Below are 21,026 nucleotides of genomic sequence, written 5' to 3'. Positions count from 1 at the left end.
TTATGATATGTATAATTTTAATTTACTATCACCAGTATAATCTCAAATTCCAATGTTAAAAAAATTAATTGTTTAAACAAAATGTGAAATAGCAATAAAATTATTGCAAATACATAAAAAATAGTTATAAATTCAGAATAATCGGGTCAAAAACAGTAAGAATAGACCTTTAGGTCAAATATATACATAATAACAACGGCGTAATTAATTTTGGCCAGCTTTTTTCGATTTGGGACCACTGTGCGCCGTGCCTTCCTTCTTGACATATTTTAAGTAACAGAAAAACCCTAAACGGTTATGGTAAATTAATTCAGATAATAAAGTTAATGATAAGAAACAAAAATGGGTCAGATCACTTTCCTTGGTCAAGATCTTTCAACTCAAACCTGATTTATTCACATTCTCTAAGGATAAGCGAGCACTTTACCAAGTGCTAGTTACCTTAAGTGGCTCATTCCACCCTAGCCAAAGGTAAGGATTGAGTTTCAATGGAGATATCAGTAGCAATTAAAGTACAATGCAACACACGTGATGCGCGTTATGCGGGCCCAACTGGCAGTAAATGATGAAATTTGGAGAAATAAACAAGAGAGTCGCACGACTGATGGAGACCCCGAATTCCAGCTCACTAAAGTCCAAATGGAAGAGTTATATAATTGCACTTCGAGATAAAAACTCTCCGAGCAATTCCGAGCAGCCGTGAGATATAGGTTATAGTCGGGGACGGATCCAGGATTTCTTTCTGGGGGGGACACAAGAAAGGCCGTATCCAGGATTTTGTTCTCGGGGAGGGCACAAGGATACCTCGTAATAAAAAATGAACGCAATGATAATGGGACCGCATTGAAAATCTTGCATATTTTTTAAGGGTCTGACTACATTCGCCTATGGACATAGTCAATATGAAAGACTCGTTTAAATGCAAAATTTTCCTGTCACTCCTTTATGAAACTCAGCCAAAACTTGTTCCCATCCTCCGTATTCCGAATCCCAAAATATCCCATATAGCTTTTAGCTATTTCACATGCCAATCCTTTCATTAGACTTCTAAGTTTATCCTCCTCTTACTGTGTATTCCGGTATGTGTATATGTCCTACATGCCGTTAAGAGTAAAGAGAGTGAAACGATAATGTTACGACTCATGTATGCATTCTCATTAAAATAATAAATATTTTTACCGCATCACATTATGAAAAAGTTTAAACAGTTAAATAAATTGAATCACTTTAAAACTTGGAATTTACGATTAATTTTCAGCCATTACGATTACATATTCAGTTATCACCACCTTTCCTGGGATTAATGTAAAAATCACTAGTTGTATAGTGGAGACCTAATAAGCAATCTAACAGAAAATAACAGATTTCTATGCAGAAAATCTTTTAGGAGCTCATAAGATGTCAGTTTTTCCGAAAGTATTTGGTAAACATTGAAGTTTGGAATAAAAACACAACTATAAAATTTGGATTTTTCAAATGATTTCAAAATAGGACTGTCCTAGTTGTTATGGCATTTGGTAAGTGTTATTGACGTATGAATGCAAAAACAACTGGGTCAGTTGGTAGAGTGACACGGATGAGCAAAGCGTCCTCTGGTATTCCAAAAAGTGTCCTCGGCAGCATCGCGAATGCAGACGGACGGGACCGCAAGCACTTCGGCTCGACCCTCGCACCTTCCCACGGACACGCGTCGACGAGGCCTGACCATTGGCATCCACAATACACACGGCTCAATCGCCCGAGACCCATCGATTCATTTCCTCGTCCCCCCTCCGCCCCCGCCAAGGCCCTCCAAGGGAAAAAAAGACCCCGCGAGAGGGCAGTTCCGCGCCGGCGCCCCTGCGGCGCACTCATGCGTCCAGCGAGGCCCTTCTCTTCTCTCGGCCGTTCCCCAGCGAAAGGCCCGACGCAGCGGCAGCAGCACAATGGGCCCGGAAAATGGAGCGCCCCTGCCGCAGGTGAAGGGGCCGATGGGAAGGGGAGGCTCCAGGGGTTTCTAAGGCGTGACCGACCGATAAAAGTTTTTAGCAGCAAGCAGCACTTCGCTTCCTTTTGTCTTGGTCGCTCCTGCCGCAAAAACCGATCCACCCCGCCGCAAAGAGGAGTCGCGTATATAAGCGATGTCGCCGCCATTCCAGCACAGAACAAAGGCCTATTCCAGCAGGTGTCCACGGTGTCCTCCTCCACTCTATCTTCTGCTGCTGGTAGCCCACGCCTGCATCCATCGGCCGTTCATCTCTCCCCCGAAGAAGGATGGGCGCCCACAGAACCTCCCTGCTTCTGATGGCGCTGGTGATATCAACGGCCGTGGTGACCGCCGCACACATCTCTCCAGAGGGCGTTCTGCAAGAAGTGTCCGACAACGGTGTGGAGGCCGGTGGAGCGGCAGTGGGTGCTGCGCCCGGGGCCCGCTCCGTCGAGTCCGCCGTCGCGGAGTGTTCGGTCAACGGCACCACGACGGAGTCTCGGCTCGCGTGCTTCGGAGCGCGGCTCCTCTCGGGCGCAGTGGACGCGCTGCTTGCGAGGAAGCGGTACCGGTTGTCGGAGGGTGTGGAGATCGTGGATGTGGGAGGAGGGGAGCGCGGCGGCCGGATGATGGAGCAGGGGAGCGGCAACAGCGTGAGCGACGTCCTCCGCAAGATCCGCTCCTTCCTCCGGAGCAGAGAGCTGCGCCTCCGCTTGCCGCGCCTCTCCTCGCTGCCGCTCGACTGGAGGTCGCTGTTTGACAACGAGACAATGCCCGGAGCGCTGGAAATCCTCAACAGGGTCGGATTCACACGGCAAGGTGCGTCTCTGCACGAGCCTATTGTCCATGCAGAAAGTATCCGAATATGAAGTGTTGTATCTCGGTATCCACTCAAACGGCTTCACTCAAAAAAAAATTTTAATGATAAAAAATTCAACTGTACGCTTCTGAAATGCCATCAGAAATGTATTCTAACTTTTTTATATTCTAACTTTTTATTCAGCTTCGCATGAAAAAATATTGTTTCTGAGACTCGGAAAATGGAAGCCACGCTTGAAACGCTTTATCTAGAGAACTTCTTCATGTACTGACATGAGACATTACACAGGGAAGGAACGAACTATTATAAATGTATTTTTTTTAATTATTAACGATAATACGAATTTCCGACCGTATTGAGGAAGTGCATAAATAAATTATCTTTCATTTTTAGTTTATTTCAGTACAATGGATTGCGTAGTAAGGGAGATACAAAACTTCCAACTCGGTCCACTTATTCCAAGGGCATAAAATAGTGCTTGCGCACTCTCACATGGTATCTTGGCGAACTCTACACTCAACTATATACTCAAGCTTTTATGCTATTCCGTTATTGTGGGTCGATACATTTCTTTGCAACCCCAAAATTTCTTATGCATAAAATTTAATTTACTTATAGATCAGACATGAATGCTCATACATTTTACCTTACTCTCGGTCAAACCTTTGTTACTGAGTCTCATTAATGAAAAGATTGCAACATATATAAATCAATCACAGGCTCAACAGATAGAGAGATAGACACTTTAACCTTAATATGCTAATGCAAATACTGAATGAAGTTCGTATGAAAGTTTTGGGGAAGATCATTGTGTTGTTTATTGTAATTTTGAGTGACATCAATCCTTTAGGATAACAATTAGTGCGAATAAAACGCATTCAAAATCGTCAAAGGGTCGGACACTCACATATGGTAGATACGTTTAAGCATTAGATATTCAATTAGGCTGTACGCATAGATAGAAAGAAATTTTAATTGGCGGTATCTTAAAAAAACCTGAAAAAAATGCAATTCTTTCACAAATTTTGGGAGAGTTATTGAATATTATATCGCTATTGAATTGCAGTACTATTTTCACACATTTTCGTTCTCAAAAAACAATTAAAGGGCCATCCCATTGGAAAGTGAGAACTCCTTTACCTATTATCTCCGTACAACGGCTTAAAGACGTATAAATTTCACAGCAATGAGACCCTTCGGTCATTCAATCGTAAGCTGATTGCAGAAACTAGACACTCATTGACTTACCACTTTCTTATCGTAGTGCCTAGCAGGTACTTGTCTGCAGTAACCACTAATAGTAATAATATTAATAATAATAGTCCCTATGTTGCATAAGTATTCCGCGCATTAAAAAACGAACTTGCCAATAGCAAATTCTAATAGATAAAATAAGTAGTACGGGATAATTGCCTAAATCGCACCGCTTCACAAATCGCAATTATTAAGAAAATATGTGGGTATTAAGGAAATTAGGTATTAAGAAATTATGTGGGTATAAAAAAAGTGTCTCTTCTGCTAGGTATTTCTTTCGTCTTTTTACAAGAATATCGAAAACAAATAAGTAGTATTAACATAGTTTTACCTATATATGATATATTTGAAGTCTATTGTGTTTCATTTAGTGCTACTAACAGCGTGGTATGAACACGTGTTTAGGCAATGGAAATGATTCATATAAAATGGCGGTCGCCCCCAAATTGCACCATGTCTCTCTTTACATGTGCAATGCAAGAGGTCTTAAAAATCTGTCGCGAAAAGACTACTCCAACGTATAAACACTTCTACAAAAGACTTGAATTTTTTAAAATTATTTTAGACTTTTATTAAGCTAAAAAACTATACATATTATCAATGTCAAAGATATGACTTATTTAACTTTTTTTGTTCCTTATGTAACGGGTATTCTAATGCACAGATTTTTCCAGTTGAGGGATTTAATAAATATCTTGCCTTTCTGCCTCTCATTGTCGTTGAAACATCATTTCCTAATTTTGGCCTCCAGTGGTGCGAAATGGAAAACTGGTTGCCTAAATCGCACTATTTGCAGAGGTTTGAAATTGAATTTTTATACATGTGTTCAACTTGGAATTGACTGTCCGCAAAATTTTTGAGGGAAGTAGACAGTCCATTTGGCAGCATTAAAAACTTATATTCCTCAATTATTTTTGAGTTTATTTGTTTTTTCCAAAATTGGTGCGATTTAGGCAACCTTCCCCTGATAACTAAAAAAATCTTGCAGCATTTAATTGATTAAAATTGTTCCAACTTTCGTTAGTACTTAGTTTCGAACTTGTTTCATTCATCAACAACGCTAGCTGCTCCCAAAAATATAATCTTATTAAAGATATAACCATAATTATTTGAATATATTAATGCTGCTAACATTCATAATCTAACCGACTACGTTTCAAATCCACACTTATCTTTACAAAATTGACCCTGGTTTCCACATTATCTGGGTAAGTGTTGTTTCGATTGGCTGGGTTTATGGCTGAAAGTGGAAAGACAATGGCGGTTGGTTGCGTTGAAAGGTGATGTGCTTTACGGGAAGGAATGTCAGCTGCTTTTTTGACGGCCTGATGAGGCGGCTGTAAATGGTTTTGGAGAGAACAAAGCCTATCATAAGGAGGAAGAATGCGTCAAGAACAAATGGTCATTGCATAAACCACGCGAGATATAAATAAATTCTAAACTTCAGTATAACATCTTTTGCATTTCAATTCAAAATTTCTGAATGAGAATTACTTTTAGGCTTAAAAATTCATAAATACCCCACAAAATATTAACTGCCTTCGCCATTTGCGTAAAAATTCACTATTTCACATTATTGTTAAATTTGCTTCTATTTAAAGCCATATACACCACATGTAATGCAGACGGCGTGATTTTGTGTCCTCCACTGGCATTTAGCGACGCCCACTTATTCACAACTGCTGGTGAATATCTCGCGGTCCTTTGAAGTCTACGGAGAAAAGCAGCTTACTGGAATCTCCTACATCACCTCATATTTCTCGTTTTCTGACTTTCTTTATTCCTTTCACCGCATCGAATTTAGTACTCGTTTCGGTATCACTATGTTCTTAAAGCTCTTTGGCATCTTTCCTTCACAACAATAGTCTTAAATTACACCGTTACAGTATCTCAAACTAAACCTCTTTGACCTTTGTAGATTCTTCTATTGTATGCACTGTCGTTCTGATTCTCCTTATTTTTAACTATTCTTTTTCATCTGATAGGTACTTACCAAAACCTCTATCGGTATCATGAACCTGTCACGTTTCGTCTTAAGTCGTCATTTAACGGACCTGGATTCTCCTTCATTTTGTTCGTAAAAATAAGTTATGCTCTTTGCTTCTATCTCCTTACTATAGATAACGCCTCATGATTTCTTTATTGATGGATTGATTTCCTTTTCTTGCAACACATAATTGATTAAGATTGTTCCAACTTTCGTTAGTACTTAGTTCTGAACTTATTCATTCAACAACATCGCTACCTGCTCCCAAAGACTTATGAAAGATATAAATAATGGAGGCCTAAATTTGATAATGTTGCTAACATTCATAATCAAACCAATTACGTTTCAAATCCACACTTATTTTTACAAAGTTTTCCGCATCGTTACTTCACGGTTAGTGTTACCTATAGAGGGCGTAACTCTATGCCTCTCCACCGGACGTATTTTCCAATCTTGACCTCTACATTGACCAATCACCATCAAAATTTCAGATCATACTAACTAGACATTTGCTAACATATCAAATATGACAAAAATGCATCTGAGGTAATAACGAGGCATAGTTTTGAAATTCGTGGGAGGAATATGTTGGAAAGAGTTTATTAAATGCGCTATGAAATTTTCAATACGATAATACATGCTTTAAACGTGTAATAGGCCGCCATGCAATTCGATGAAAGACCGAAAGACGATAAAACGAATGAGCCGAAGGAAGATGATGAGGATCGAATGTAGCAAAAATTGTTGGTGAAATTCCTCACGGGATAATCTTTGATTTCCACGATCTGTTTACTCCATGGTAAAATGAAAAAAAAACTAAATATTTTTAACAAAAAGTTAGTTTTATAACCGAGCATATTACGAAATAAAGAATTATATTCAATAAATATCCGACTATCGAGAGGGGTTGAAGGAATCATGATTGTATGCGTCATCTAAATGGCGACGGCCGTTACCCCTATTTTTTTACCTCTCATTGGCAATTACCAGCCCGGTAAAGTTTTTATCCACCAGTGGGTACACATTGACATTTTGTCCTGGTTTCGTAGTAGTCACGATAATACAACTTCCATTTTGACGGCGATCGTAGCAATCAAAGATTATCCTTTCAGAAACTGCACTGCAATTTCAGCTGCGATTTTTGAAACAATCTTCTCCGATGCAACTTCACCTTTCTCCGATGCACTCATTTTTTTCGGTATTCATCGATCTGCTAGAAGAAGATTTTACGATGAAAAAGTGAAGGAGCGGTGTTGCTTCTTATCCGTTAGGTCATACCTCGAATACGTGTCAAGCGTGTGTAGAACGGCTTAAAAAGTTCTGAACGTGAAGTAAAGAAAATAAAAATTCAGTATCTAAATCAAATGCTATTCGTCAAAATTAGCTAAGAGCAAATAGAGGGCAAACATATTTTAGATGAATTGATCTGGGAGCCACAAGGGACTTATCGTGAGCTCAGATTGCTAGAAACGATTCAGAATAGCTATCTTTCAGAGCGATACAAAGAACATCATCTCATAACCCAGTGTATGGATTCATTTTCCACTCCCGCAATACTTAAGTTGAAGAAACTGTCGATGAAATTCATCAGTCAAATATCACCAAGTTTCTTTTTTTATATTGTTAACGGCTGAAGTATCATTCACCACATACCTTTCGAGGCGGTTTGCGTAGCACGTAGACAAATCACATCCTTTTCTTCTTCCATCGATTCTTTGAATTCCATTTTTTTATATCAGTGCTCTTCTTTCACTTTCAAGAGCCTCCTTATTTATGATTTAAATCAACGCCACTTTTACGTAGACACCAGTTAGTATGCTCTACAATTATTTCTCAGTTTACAATTTCTGAAAAGCTCCGCGCTCTCAATTGAAGGTCATATGAGGAGGTGAGAAGCCAAAGGGTACGAGTGATTTTTCTCTGAATAGAGACGCAGAAATAGACAAAAGAATAAAGACACAAAACTTGGTGTCCGAGGGATACGAGTGTCTCTCTGTTCTGTTCTGACATCGAATGGAAAATCAAATGCACTACTAAATTTCTAGTTGTGTCGTTTGCTTTCTTCGCCTAATTTCTGCACCTAACTCTGTTTAGAAACAAAAATCTCTTTTGGCATCTCAGCCCCTCATATATGATTTAAACCGCATACCTCCATTTTCGGGAAAATGATAATGAAAGTAAAAAGAGAGCACATTGTTACGATGAAAAACATAATCCTTTGCATCAGGGGCGGGCAATTGTTTGGGTCACTTCGTATGAGCGGAGGCTATCCTCGGAGGGCCTCACCGTTTACAATGATTGCATTAATCAGTTAGCATTATATTTAATTTCAGAAGAAATATAATTTGTACCATAAAAATTAAATAATAGTGGAAGTTCTATTCTACTTATTTATTTAGTTAATTTAATGTAAGTTAGATTTCAAGCTGCTTGCACATTTAATTATATAATCAATTCAATGAGACGAGTGTAACCCTATGACTTTTTTTAATTCTGCCTCGGGGCATCACAAACTCTGTGGTGGGCTACCATTTTCCCACCTCTGCTTTGCACCATAGGTAACTGAGCTTTCAAAATATTGGGCTGTGGTAATCAAAGCATGATAGAAAAGAAAGCAAAGCAGATAAGGAGACAAGGACCCTTCTTATCTGACGAAGCAGACTATGTATGACTCCAGTGAAACATGCCGTCATCTCTCATATACTTCGGTGGAAGAAAGCCCAGGAGACTTAATTATTTAACTTATGATTTTGTGTCCAACGGAAGTTTTTCTTTTCTTGGCCCGTCAGTTCCTTTGTGAAACCGAATCACACGAAAATTCTTCACGTACCTCAGAGTGATATCACTTTTCATGGAGCCAAACAGATATCGCGCCCCTCCCTTTTTCTTTTGCTGATTCCACCGATTTCCGTGTTTACAACTGTCATTCCATTAAAAGCCAATCGTGGCGTCAGAATCGCTGTTAGCGGCCGTGCGTTATGATCGGCTGAAAGGCGGTACCAGTGATGGTTTAGGCGACGAAAATGGGGTGGTACTGAGTGGTGGGAAAAATATGTGATTGCCATCCCAGGAACAATCGAAGAAAATGATTGCGTGGAGTGGTCTATTATTGCTATCGTTGGGACTACCATTGAAAGGGACGTTTTCATGAAGAACAAAATATTCTTGCTATGTATACAGTTTATTAGTAATAAGTATTTTTATATCATTCAGCTTTGATCAGGCATACTGAAGCATGGCTTTTTAATATATACAATTGGAGTTAGAGAAATGTGAATTTCAGGCCGTATCGCCAGCGCGAGAGAATCTTCTTTTAGCCACTAAAGAAGTAAAATCATCTCGTTCCTTTTTCTCGTCCAAATGTGCACTCACGAATACGATTCAAACTAATAGACAATAATATAAGATTAAACATATGTCACATACAGGTGTATGCCGCGTGTCGTTATGGAGATTTACCCGACTAGAACAACTATAATAGAGATACCGGATTAAGAATCAGCAATACTTGGAACCCAGTCATCCGCAGCATTTCGTTATCTTCCCCCTCCAGTCCAAACTCCTCACACCCTCCGCCCACCCCTCCCACCTGAAATATAAAAAAGGCAGCAAAAACCAACTCCAGCATTATTTCCTTGAATAAGCAGTCGGTCGCGAAACGTCGGGGCAATCTCCAGTGCGACACGCGGCATACACCCGTATGTGACTTATTTTTTTTTTAATCATCATGAGCCGCGAAAGATCCAATCAAGAAATAATATAAGATTTAAGAAAAAAAACGAGGCAACGACAGAAAATCATTTAAAGGCAAATAACGAGCATCAGGAAATCAGACGACCCGTAAAATTAATTGCTGATGTCCACCAGCGATTAATTTAATTCAGTATGAAATCTGTCACGATGCGATAAACACGCCTTGGAAATGGAAAGCGAGTCGTTTTCCGAAACGGAATGAGGGAAGTGAAGGCTATAACCAGGTGCAGAGCCCGAAAATATATCCTAAATAGATAGTTTTTTATGCGTGTGTTTGTGGAAATTTGTTCCTTAACTAAAAAAATAGAAATACAATCAATTAATGAGAGTTCAGCGCGCCTGGCCTCTGATCTATGGATTCTCATCCGATAGTGAGTTAGAACGCGCCCAACCGAGAAATCCTCGATGTTCCAGGCCGCCATTTGAAAGGAACCTGTCCGTTAGGGCGCGATCCCTGACTGATTCACGTGTCTGTATCTAATCCTGAGACGGCCCTTAAACTATTCTGAGAGAGCATCAAGACCAAGTAACGAGTGAGCGACATGAGAAATCTACGGAGAGATCAAATTCAACGGAAGGCGAGAGACAATCCATCCCTAGGAACACATCATTAGGACGGGATGAGGGGACCGGAAATTGGTTCGCCTAGTTGCGAAGCGCTGCGGGAGATGAGCAGTGGCCAGGGCGACGCCCCTCTCTGAGCCGAGGCCACTTATCTGTGGAGCTCTTTTGGGAGTTCCGCCCAACTCTCTCGGCTTCATTAGCCCGGATTTATATGCACGGTCGAGTGGCGGAAGGCGGACGCCTCGTAAAACGCCTCCGCCGAGGATAAGTTTCCCCCGAATTTCAAAGGAGAAGACAACAACTACTGAAGCCGAGATTCCCCCAAAAGTCTTTAACGACCCTGGAGCATCGATCGTGGCGAAATATCTGGGGCGATAGGGAAGAGAGACCCTCGGAGACTCGCACGTGCCGATATGTGTCTAACAGCAACAGCACATACGGCGAATCTCCACTTAGATGGAGTATAAGTTGGATATTGGAAACACGAGGATATTCTGAGGCAAACGGACGAGGTGGGGAGTTTTTAAGAATGGGTTTGATGCACAAACGGCTCACTGTCGGACGAATTTAGCTTATGACAACATGAATAATGAAAAAATATAAAATAATTAAAAGCGCACAAATTGAATAGATTGTAGTTTTCCTAACTTTGGTGTGCATAACCACTGGTAGCCTCTTCATAACTCCTTCTTCACGTACACTATTAAGATATAAAAATGGTCCCTTTACACTCTTGATGCCATTTTCCACTTCGTATAAAGGCATACAAGCGCTGAAGAGGTGGTTTATCCTCACCGTGCCAACAGGTAAGAAGAAGTAGTGAAACAGATATTTCTGGAGACTGTTTCGTTTGGTATGAGGGAAGAGGAATAAGAGCGATTATCCTGACCATAGCATTCTGAGGAACTAGATGCGTTGAATTTCCGAAGTAGCTTATCATAACACGCGTTAAGTACTTGTTTTGAGTATTTCATTCGTGATGGAGCCTCGAAAAGAAACTCAACCGTTTGACCGTCTTTTTTCGCAACAAATTAGGTACCTACTCAGCTAAAACTAACATGGTGTAATTTTCAGGGAACACAAAGCAGTCTATTTTCAATATTTTCCTGCACATTAAATGCTAAAAAAAAGGGTACATTTTCCGTCATTGCATGTTTATGTCGATTCTAAACACGTTCTAAAATTATCTTACCCTGATTAAATTATCTCACTTATTAATTTGAAAACACAGAATTATCACTACTGAATTTAAGACGAATCATCGGGGCGAATCATTCTTTATTTAAAAAACATGGATTGCCAAAAAATAAGTAATATTTAATAAAAATGAAGTAATTGATTGGCAAATAATACATCGGCCCAGTCAATAGCCCAGCGAATGCTTTTCACACAGCCTAATGAACATCTTAACCGTGCGAGGCAACCCTGAGATTGTATGTTGTTTCCAAATGGTTTCATTTACCTTACTTTTCGACAAATTTTGGCGAAACAAAGAGGTACATTTCAAACGAATTGTTGCTGCTACTTTGAATCCCCAAATCCTGCACATAATTATCATCCGTGGGATCCCGAAAACCCAGCACGGAAAATTTAACTCATTTTTCCGCACTCGAATTAACCGGCCATCGTATCCTCTAGTATCCTTGGCGTCATTTGAACCCGCTTCAATCCCATAATGACCCTCGATCCCATTTGAACCCTCGGCGGTGGCATCAGGCGGCGGCTGACACTCTCCATTAGTGACTCTAATCCGCAATTCCCAAATCCGCGTCATTCCGTCCGACCGCTGCTGGATTCCGCCGAGTGCGCGCACCCCGTTATTCTCCCCCCCCCCTCCTTCCAAATACACAACACTCCGCGAAAAAACAACGCAGCGCCGAAACAAATCTCAGAATTCCTCCCTATCCCATTAAACATCGTGCAGGTGTGCAACAATGGGTTTTCGTCATTATCTTGAATTTTTAACTAAACAATATAGATTTTAATGAATTAATCCATAGATTTTTCAAGCGGACCGCGAAAATTTTGATGTTCGCTTGAGGAAATGCTAATATTCATAAATACACTAGGCTTAGTGATTGATTAACTGACAAAAAATTTATGATTTTTTACGGTAAAATTCATGATTGAAGCGAAATAACCAAGGCATGGAGTTTACAAAGTGAAGTGAGTAGTCGTGGTCTTTGGCTGGTAAGGTTATGAATGAAATTATTTTAACAATTCATGAAATTATTATTTTTCGCGCTAAGTAAACATTTGAAGTTTTTTTTACTTACTTCAAACACGAAATAGTGTGGTTCCGGGAGCTTAATATGAAATATATTTTAGAACATTTTTTATGCTATTTAATTTTGCTGGTGTACACACCAGGGTTAGGAAGGCCAACTTAGCACCTTACTGGTCACGTGACGCATATAATAGAAATAATATTACGACATGACGATATCTTTGAGAGTGTTCAAATGTTGTGAGCCGTTTTCTTGCCTCCATTTACATCCCTCCATTAAACCCCTCTCCCACTTCCTGACCTAAGTTCAATATTTTTATATTTCAATTTTTTTGTAATGGCTATCTATAAATGAAATCAAATATTTATTTCTATTTTCGAAATAAACTCATTTAAAACGCTCTTCTTGGCCTCTGAACTTTCTAGTTGATACGCTGCAGCAGGTTGATCATACACAATTCTTTTTGATCATACTTCGAATTTATTTCATCACACAGCACTTTTGACTTAGGGAATACAATTTTGAAATTCATTGGAGTTATCGAAAGCACTTCAATACGCTCTCCTTCGCCACTCACTGTTTCTTCTCTAAAGAGTGAAAACCTTTCCGTCTCACATAATCAATACTATGACCTTGTATTTACTATTTTTATTTTATATTAAATATATTAATTTCTTATATATTTTTTTCATAACGCTTTGACCTCCATTATCTTTTGACGCATGGAATAGTTTCTTTGTACTTGGTATCAGCCGATTTTTACGAAATGAATGTGAGTAAATGTCGCAACTATGCGGCATAATGCTTGTCACTAAAAGTCAGAAAACTCGTAGTTATCCGCCTCTGAGGGTCAAATTCCCCTTCACCGAATGTTTACAGTAAATTTTGGGGCCAGAATGAACAACAATGAAAAAAACTGATCTCAGAAATAGTATTAGATCATATTCTGCTGAAGTGAACTGACTTTCGTAATCAGAATTGGGAGAATTCTGTTTATTGCCTTCTTTCAGTTTTTTTGCCAAGGCTGGCACAGTTTATTCCCAACATCTCCTTGCTCTTTTGATAAAGACAGCTGACTTGATATACTGCGCTTTGTATTCTGGCTCAACATTTTTTTCGCATCTACAGTTTTATATATTTAGATACGTTTTTTAAATCTTCGACACGTGCGGAATAGTTTATTTTTACAAAATGAATGCGTATAAATGTCAAAACTATGTGGTAATGATTTACTTTTATAAATAATAAACGTCGAAGAATCGCTATTACTAATAAACTGTAAACATAGCAAGAATATTTTGTTGATCATGAAACTTTTACCACCCGGCATTGCTGAAGCCGGAATTGCACGATCACTTTTAAAATCCCTTCAGATGGTAGTTCCAACGCTAGCAAAAAATGACCGCTCCACGCCATCATTTTCTTCGACTGTTCCTGGGATGTCAATCACATATTTTTCCCACCACTCACATCAGTGCCTCCCTTGTTTCGTCGCCAAAACCATCGCTGTCTTTACCATCTTTCAGCCGATCATAACGCACGGCCGCTAACAGCGATTCCGACGCTGCGTTTGGCTTTTAATGGAATGACAGTTGTAAATACGGAAATCGGTGGAAGCAGCAAAGGAATAAGTGAGGGGCGCGATCTTTTTTTGGTCCACTCTGAGGTACGTACAGAATGATCATGTGATTCGGTTTCACAAAGGAACGGACGGACAAAGAGAAAAAAAACTTCCGTTGGACACAAAGTCATAAGTGAAATAATTAAGCCTCCCAGGTTCTCTTCCGCCAAAATTTATGAGGGATGGCGACATATTTTACTCGAGTCACAGCCTGGTTCCTCTGGTAAGAAGGGTACTTTTCTCCTCATTTGCATTGAGTTCATACTTAAACGCTATTTTTATTGTGAGGAAGGGCAAGTCAGGGACCCATCCCTTAAAACGCCTTTAGAGACTGCTATTAGCAACTGTAAACAATGCCAGGTGATCGCGCCTATGAGGAAACTTCAGGAATATCTGTCGAATTCAGCCAATTAATGATTCCGATCCTTCGAGCTTGCGTCTCTTAAGATTTCAACGTGTGTCCGGCTTAGCAGTTATTTAAGACGATAGATCGGTAATGGTGCTGCGGATTAAGAATAAATTAAGGGATGATTAACTCATTTTCAGCCAATCAAAGTCACGATTGGCTTTAAATTGAATAAAAGTTGCAAAAAGGGAAAGTGACTCAATGTAAATACTTAATTCTTTTTAAACTTTTTCACTGGAACCATCCATACGCATACCCCCATATAACTATAATTTTTCAAAATTTGCGATAAATCTTAAATACCTACGTGTTTTAAAAACGGTTGAAAACAAGACCGATTGAGGTGGAGTGATGCATCTCCATGAAAAGGTCGTACTAGTCAACGTGGCAACGTTTCAAATGAACACTCATATTATTATGTTGGACCTGAAACCATTAAATAATTCGTTAATGAAAATTATGGCAGTTAAGTGTCACGAATGCAATTAAAAGCAACAATTAATTCATTTTCATTGTATTATAAAGGAAAATAAGCTAATCAACAATAAATACGGGACTAAGCCTAGTTCAATTACCATAGTAGCGCGCTGAATGAAAATGGGAAATGGAGTCAACTCCTTTAAAAATTCATTACTACCTAATTATTATCAGCATATTAATTCTAAAGCTAAATTAAATATATGACGATGTATAATTTATCCTAATTAATTCAGAGTTATAGGCTCTACTTCTGAAATAAAATTCCAAACTAGCATTGCCGAAAGTAACTTTGTGCAAGGTTGGTTAACGCGTAATGCTCGCAAACTTTGAATAAATCATAAAACACTAGCATAGAAAATTGGCTAACTCTACTCGCACGGTCTCAATGGTGACTTCTAAAGTTATATTTGAGCCATTTATGGCAAACTTAAAAAAGTTATTCTAAGAGATTACATCTTTTGTTCATAGAAATATATCATTTTTCAAAGTCATATTGAATTAAAGTGCAAAAGTATTAGATTAATCTAAAAAATATCAAAAAATTATTGCATACCAAGTTAATATTCACTCTCATTGCACTTCTCATGACTGTAAAAAAGTTCCTTGGTTGGCATAATTTTGTGATTTAATAAAAAAATAACTTTTATTACGCCTTCTATTCAGCTTAAAACCTTTGTTTAACAATTTAGTGAAAATAATATAAAATAACTTCAAAATTAAGAAAATTCCAGCATCGTTCAAATGATGGGTATTTAAAATTGGCTCTTTTCCTCTGTAATCACCACAATGGCCTTTCCTCCTCTATTGATCGGATGTAACTTAACGGTAAATTAGCTTATTGTTAGTTAAAAGTGGTCAATTTTTAAACTATTTAAGTTTGTACGCATGAATAACGTTTTTTTACAATTAAGCAGTTGGTTTACCCCGCACTTTACATGTGAGCATGCATGCATTTGAATGCTATAACCTGGCACAATAAACACTCTTTATGAAAATACGACACGAATCATCGACACGATAATTGCTATTAATTTTCGTCGTATTGATCCAAGAAAACGTCAACATAAACAAGCATCGCGTTAATATTATTACTGGATCGTTGGGACCGAATTCATAGGCAGTTATGGTGCAAATGATCCATAAATTTTAAATGAATTCTTCTCGGGTATCCAAGCGGGTCAAGGTCAGCGTATCGTATGCTCACGTTTCGTTGGGAGACTTTTCCAACACCTTTATGGCTGATGATGCCGATGTCAGAACTGTTCCGGTGTATATGCCTTCACCAAGATGGTACCTGATTTGTTATTGATACTGTCGCCAGCATCATTAGCCCTGAAGATGTTGGTAAAATGACCATGACTCTAACCCGGTTGGGCACTTGAGATAAATTCATGCAAGTCATTCACCGGGAAAAAATCAGTATCTTCATTCTTATAGTTTTGTTTCATAAAACCATTTAGCAGTGCCTTTAGATTAACCGTATTCTCATTCCTATTGTAGTGATGTGGCCTGAGGAGGGTCGCGGCAAGAACAAGGGCGGTGGGGCCCTGGCGGCAGCCATGCTCATGTCGGCGGCGACCATCGGCGCGGTGGGCCTCAAGGGCATCGGCCTTCTAGCCCTCAAGGCCCTCGCCCTCAGCTCGGCCGCCTTCGTCCTGTCGCTCGTCGCCGCACTCAAGAAGCTCGTCTCCAAGGACGACGAAGGGGGCGGCGGACACTACGTGCAGTACGTCCCACTGCACCACTCCTCCGGACACCACCGGCGATCCCTCGACATCCCATACTGGGCGCACGCCACGCCACAGGCCGCTGCGTGACCAACACAACCCTGGAAGAGCACATCCCCCTTCGATCGCGTAGCTAATTTATTAATTAATTTATTTATTGTTCAATTTAACACGGTGACATAGACAAAAGAGCCACTCCTACCACCCCAAGGCTCACCACTTGCTTTGAATGAGCATTAGAACTAATGTTGTCTCCGCATTCTCACCGTCTTCGAGTGAAAAATGGTTTATCAATGTATTACATGTTGAATGCATCACATAGGAGTAGCTGAAAGAGAGCCTACTACTTATGTAAGTCCAGAAGAGTGGCATTAAATCAAACTCTTTTGCGCTATTTTTGCTGAGAGAATTGAATAATTATCCGTTTACCATTCTTATTCTTAAAATTGACCAATTAACGACGCTTTTCTAAACAAGGACTTGAAATGCTTTCAACTGCTCCGCATTCAATCACATGTGGTCAGAAAGCCAGTTGAAATCTATCGACGACGCAAGACAGAAGGACCCATGCATTAACGAGCAACCGACGATATGACCAGAGACCATAGAGACGATGCTCTAAGCCTACTGCGGCAGAGAATGCATACGAACACGGTGACTCAGCTACTCGATATTCAGTGCGCAAGGTAAATGAAGTGCTCTTCAATAATATTACGAGTGTCCAGTGTGAAATAAACCCAATTCCTCACCGACTTACAGCCCAGTGCTTGCCGAAACCCCTCTTCCTCAAGCTACACGTCATGTGAAGTGACAAGAGGGTAAGGAAGAGACTGTTTTCATCACGTTTATCGGCGACAGTTAATTTTAATGAGATCACACGACGTAGTAACTAACTGGGACCAAATGGAACCACCATTGAAACCATATAACTTCAAAATAATGGCGACATTTCTGTGAACACTATAAAAAGTCATTCATGCCTATAAACAGATTTTGAATACTTTTTTCTATAATTTTCAGATACTTTTTCTGCTATGTAACCATTACAAATACTCTGATTCAGCGCAGTAAGTCAAACCAAACGATAAAATCTTCCGTTCAGTGTCTTCGTTGTCACGGAAAGGTCTGGACTACGGAAAGGAAATTTCGGAGATGTAAATTTTGGTAGGATTCTGAGGTGTCCAATAGTTCTCTTTTCTATCCCTATCTCTTATTATCTTTATATTTTATTCATCCCTATCTTTATCCCTCTACCTCGGTGGCCCACCTTGAGATCGCGGGTTCGAATATCGTCTAGATGGGTTTCTCACCTCCTTGGTCGTGATTGTGCGTGGATTTTCAACGCGTGAGTGAGGCCTTCGGAGCCCTTATTTTCCATTTAAATTGACATAAAATACGATAACTTCAGGTTAAACCCTTCAAAATTCCATATTTGGGAACCTATTTCATCCGAATCCTACCCGTCTAGCGCAGATGCCTCACTCATTGAAGGAGAGAGGGAAGTTCAGAAGCGACGCAATAACGGCGATCATCGCTCTCCTCCTTGAAACGGTAAAGCCCTTCTAAAATGTTAGAGCCTATAGTCTATTGGGTGTAAAAGATATCTTGGACGTTTTCTTAAACGTTCACTAAATCTGTTGTCTTGAAATCCAGTCCTTGATGTTTCACAACCGATCTGGTCCTTTTGCCTACTTATTGTACCTCAACACTTTGGCAGTGCAGATGATTTTCTTGGAGTTGTTCCCTTATCTGTTCTCCCATGATGACCCCTATCATTTACAGCTACTTTACTGCCTTTTTCTCCTTGCTTCACTGTTCTTCAAATTGGACATTTTATACAGTATTTTGCAGGCATTCTTGCAGTAAAATATTTTTCTCAGATGTACCTTTTTATTGGTGCTACCTTTATACGTCCGCAGCTATCCATTATGATTGATTTTGTTTCAACAAAATTATCTCTAAACCACATTCTAAGATGGTTTTAGAAGCATCCGTAGGGTTAGACCATGATTTTTTTCTTTCAAGCATGGTTACCTTATGCAGAGGCTTCTCATTACTTGGCACGCGACTCATGCCACAGACTCTCCTCACTTTTATTTCCTCAACAAATTCTACGTCTCCGACGGTTAAGTACTCCAGGGATTCCCTTTTTTATTAAGCTTTCGATAATTTTATCACTGATTGCCTCAGCTGAGCTATGGGCATAATTACCACGAAAAAAAGACCCCGAGTGAAGTGTCTTTTGCGGTCATCCGGAAGCGTCCCTAAGCAACGCAGAAAAAAGGATAGGGGACTGTTGGCCATTGAGAAGCAACAGAGGCGTCGAAGGAAAGAGGAACTCCCAGGCTAGGGGTCCATGACCATCCACACCCAAGAGGGATCTGCTCTCGCTGTGAGCCGTAAGATTCACTGACACCTAACGGACGGAAGGGGAAACACCAGCAACCTGATGTCTGATACCTTACCAGATGAAAGCTTTTGATGGACACTGGAGAGACTCTCCGACCAGCGCACTCAACATACACTGCTGACTTACATTCTAAAGATGTTTTTTATTTTACAAGACATTAATATTGTGAAAACAGATTCATTTCATTAAAATTTTCTTTGACGAATTACGTTAGAAATATCATTTGACTTAAAAGTAAAAATTACATGCAAACTTACTTTTGAAAAAATATGAAAAATTAATCTGTGAGTGTTAAGTAATGTCCTTTGAAAAAATATTTAAGCTATAAATGAATTCATGACTGACAATGAAATTTCTTCACATGACTTAATCACGGTGAACTTATATTTGTTGATCCGAAATTTTCTCCATTGCTAAATGTAGTGCAATTGAGTTTGTTATTCGTGGAAATTTTATGATGGCATTTGTGGGTTTGAAATCTAAATAAATTATGAGATGGACGGAGTTTATGAGCTATTAATTTGCGAAATTGAATATGCCCGACGACAGTACCTACCTCCAAGTGCCAATTAAAGCTGAAAAAGAAGAAATGAAGCACTTTGCTCTTTAAGGCACCCTTAGCCACGCCCTCGACGATTAAACACCTGCTATCCTTCTCGTTGATAATTGCCCAAGTCTATCGAAAAACCATTTTCGGTGTTGTCTTTGTTCCTAGCTTTATTTGGCATTTGGATTTCCTGTCTTTGGCATTTTCAAGTCTCTGTGTTCCTCTCCTCGCGTCGCGTGTGCCTAAAAGGAATCGCAGCGTTAAAGGAAGAGATGGGCCACCGTCAAGATGTCCGATTCAGAAGCCGAGGAAAGCAGCGGAACTCACGTGAGTATACCGCTCAGCTGACCGCGAGGGCGAAAAAGCAACACAGCCGTGCAAACAATTTGCGGCGGCCGGCCGCAAATTAGTTTGTATGAAATGGAAATGAAATGTAGTACCAACATATTTTAGCTTTTATACAATTAATCTGCTTTAAAAGATACAAGGTCCAACATCTGTCGAGCACGATTTTCCCCGTGGCCAACAGCGAGCTGCGAAGTGTGCCGCACGATCGAAAAATTGATCTTAATTTCGGCGTCACAGGTGGTTGCAATTCTCCTTTTGGTATCATACTCTATAGGTTTTGTTGTATGTGTGGTGTAAATATCTCGAGGTAACTCGGTAATCCTTTTTTTATAATCCTACATGAACACAAAGTTTCGACGAAAAACAAGGTCCGCTATTTTGTATCGTTTCGGCCACAAATAATACAACTGAGTCGTGAAAGTTGCCAAGAATTAACAAAAATAAACTGAATGATAATATTGTAATTTTTTTTCCTATTTAAATACTACAAAAGGTGTGGCATTAGGTTGAACATGCTGAATTTCGAAACAAATTCAATGCGGGCAATTTTTGCGATATTTGTTCAACTTTGAGGCCAAGTAATTTGTTTAAAAAATTTACCCATAAAAAATTTTGTGTCAAAAAATGCTCTATTGCATTGAAAACAAATGTGCAAAGTTTCAATTTCCGCAATCAAAAAAATAGTTATTGAGGTTTTGTCCAGCTTTTTTCGATTTCAGCCCACTGTGCGGCCAGTGAGTGTTGTCCATGCGAAAGGTAAATGCCTCATTCCGGGGATAGCTCAGGAAGAACCACCGCGCTCCAAGATCACTATTATCCGCCGGAGCACGCTGCCCGCTCCATCAAGAGAATCACTCCGCGCACCGGTAAATTAGAAGGTACAAAATGACTCATTATGGAAATACGCAAGGGCTG

At 39.7% G+C, this 21,026-nt stretch overlaps 1 protein-coding gene across 1 annotated transcript; it reads left to right on the top strand.

Annotated features, from left to right (window-relative positions):
• The first annotated feature begins 1,837 nt into the window (after nucleotides 1-1,837).
• Nucleotides 1,838-19,013, top strand: LOC124154696. Its single transcript, XM_046528578.1, has 2 exons — nucleotides 1,838-2,785; nucleotides 16,580-19,013. The coding sequence occupies exons 1-2, from the start codon at nucleotides 2,254-2,256 to the stop codon at nucleotides 16,894-16,896; spliced, it is 849 nt and encodes a 282-aa protein (XP_046384534.1). The 5' UTR covers nucleotides 1,838-2,253; the 3' UTR covers nucleotides 16,897-19,013.
• The last annotated feature ends 2,013 nt before the right edge of the window (nucleotides 19,014-21,026 follow it).

The sequence above is a fragment of the Ischnura elegans genome, chromosome 2, assembly GCF_921293095.1.
Source record: "Ischnura elegans chromosome 2, ioIscEleg1.1, whole genome shotgun sequence".
NCBI lineage: Eukaryota > Metazoa > Arthropoda > Insecta > Odonata > Coenagrionidae > Ischnura > Ischnura elegans.
This window is presented reverse-complemented; position numbering and strand designations above follow the sequence as displayed.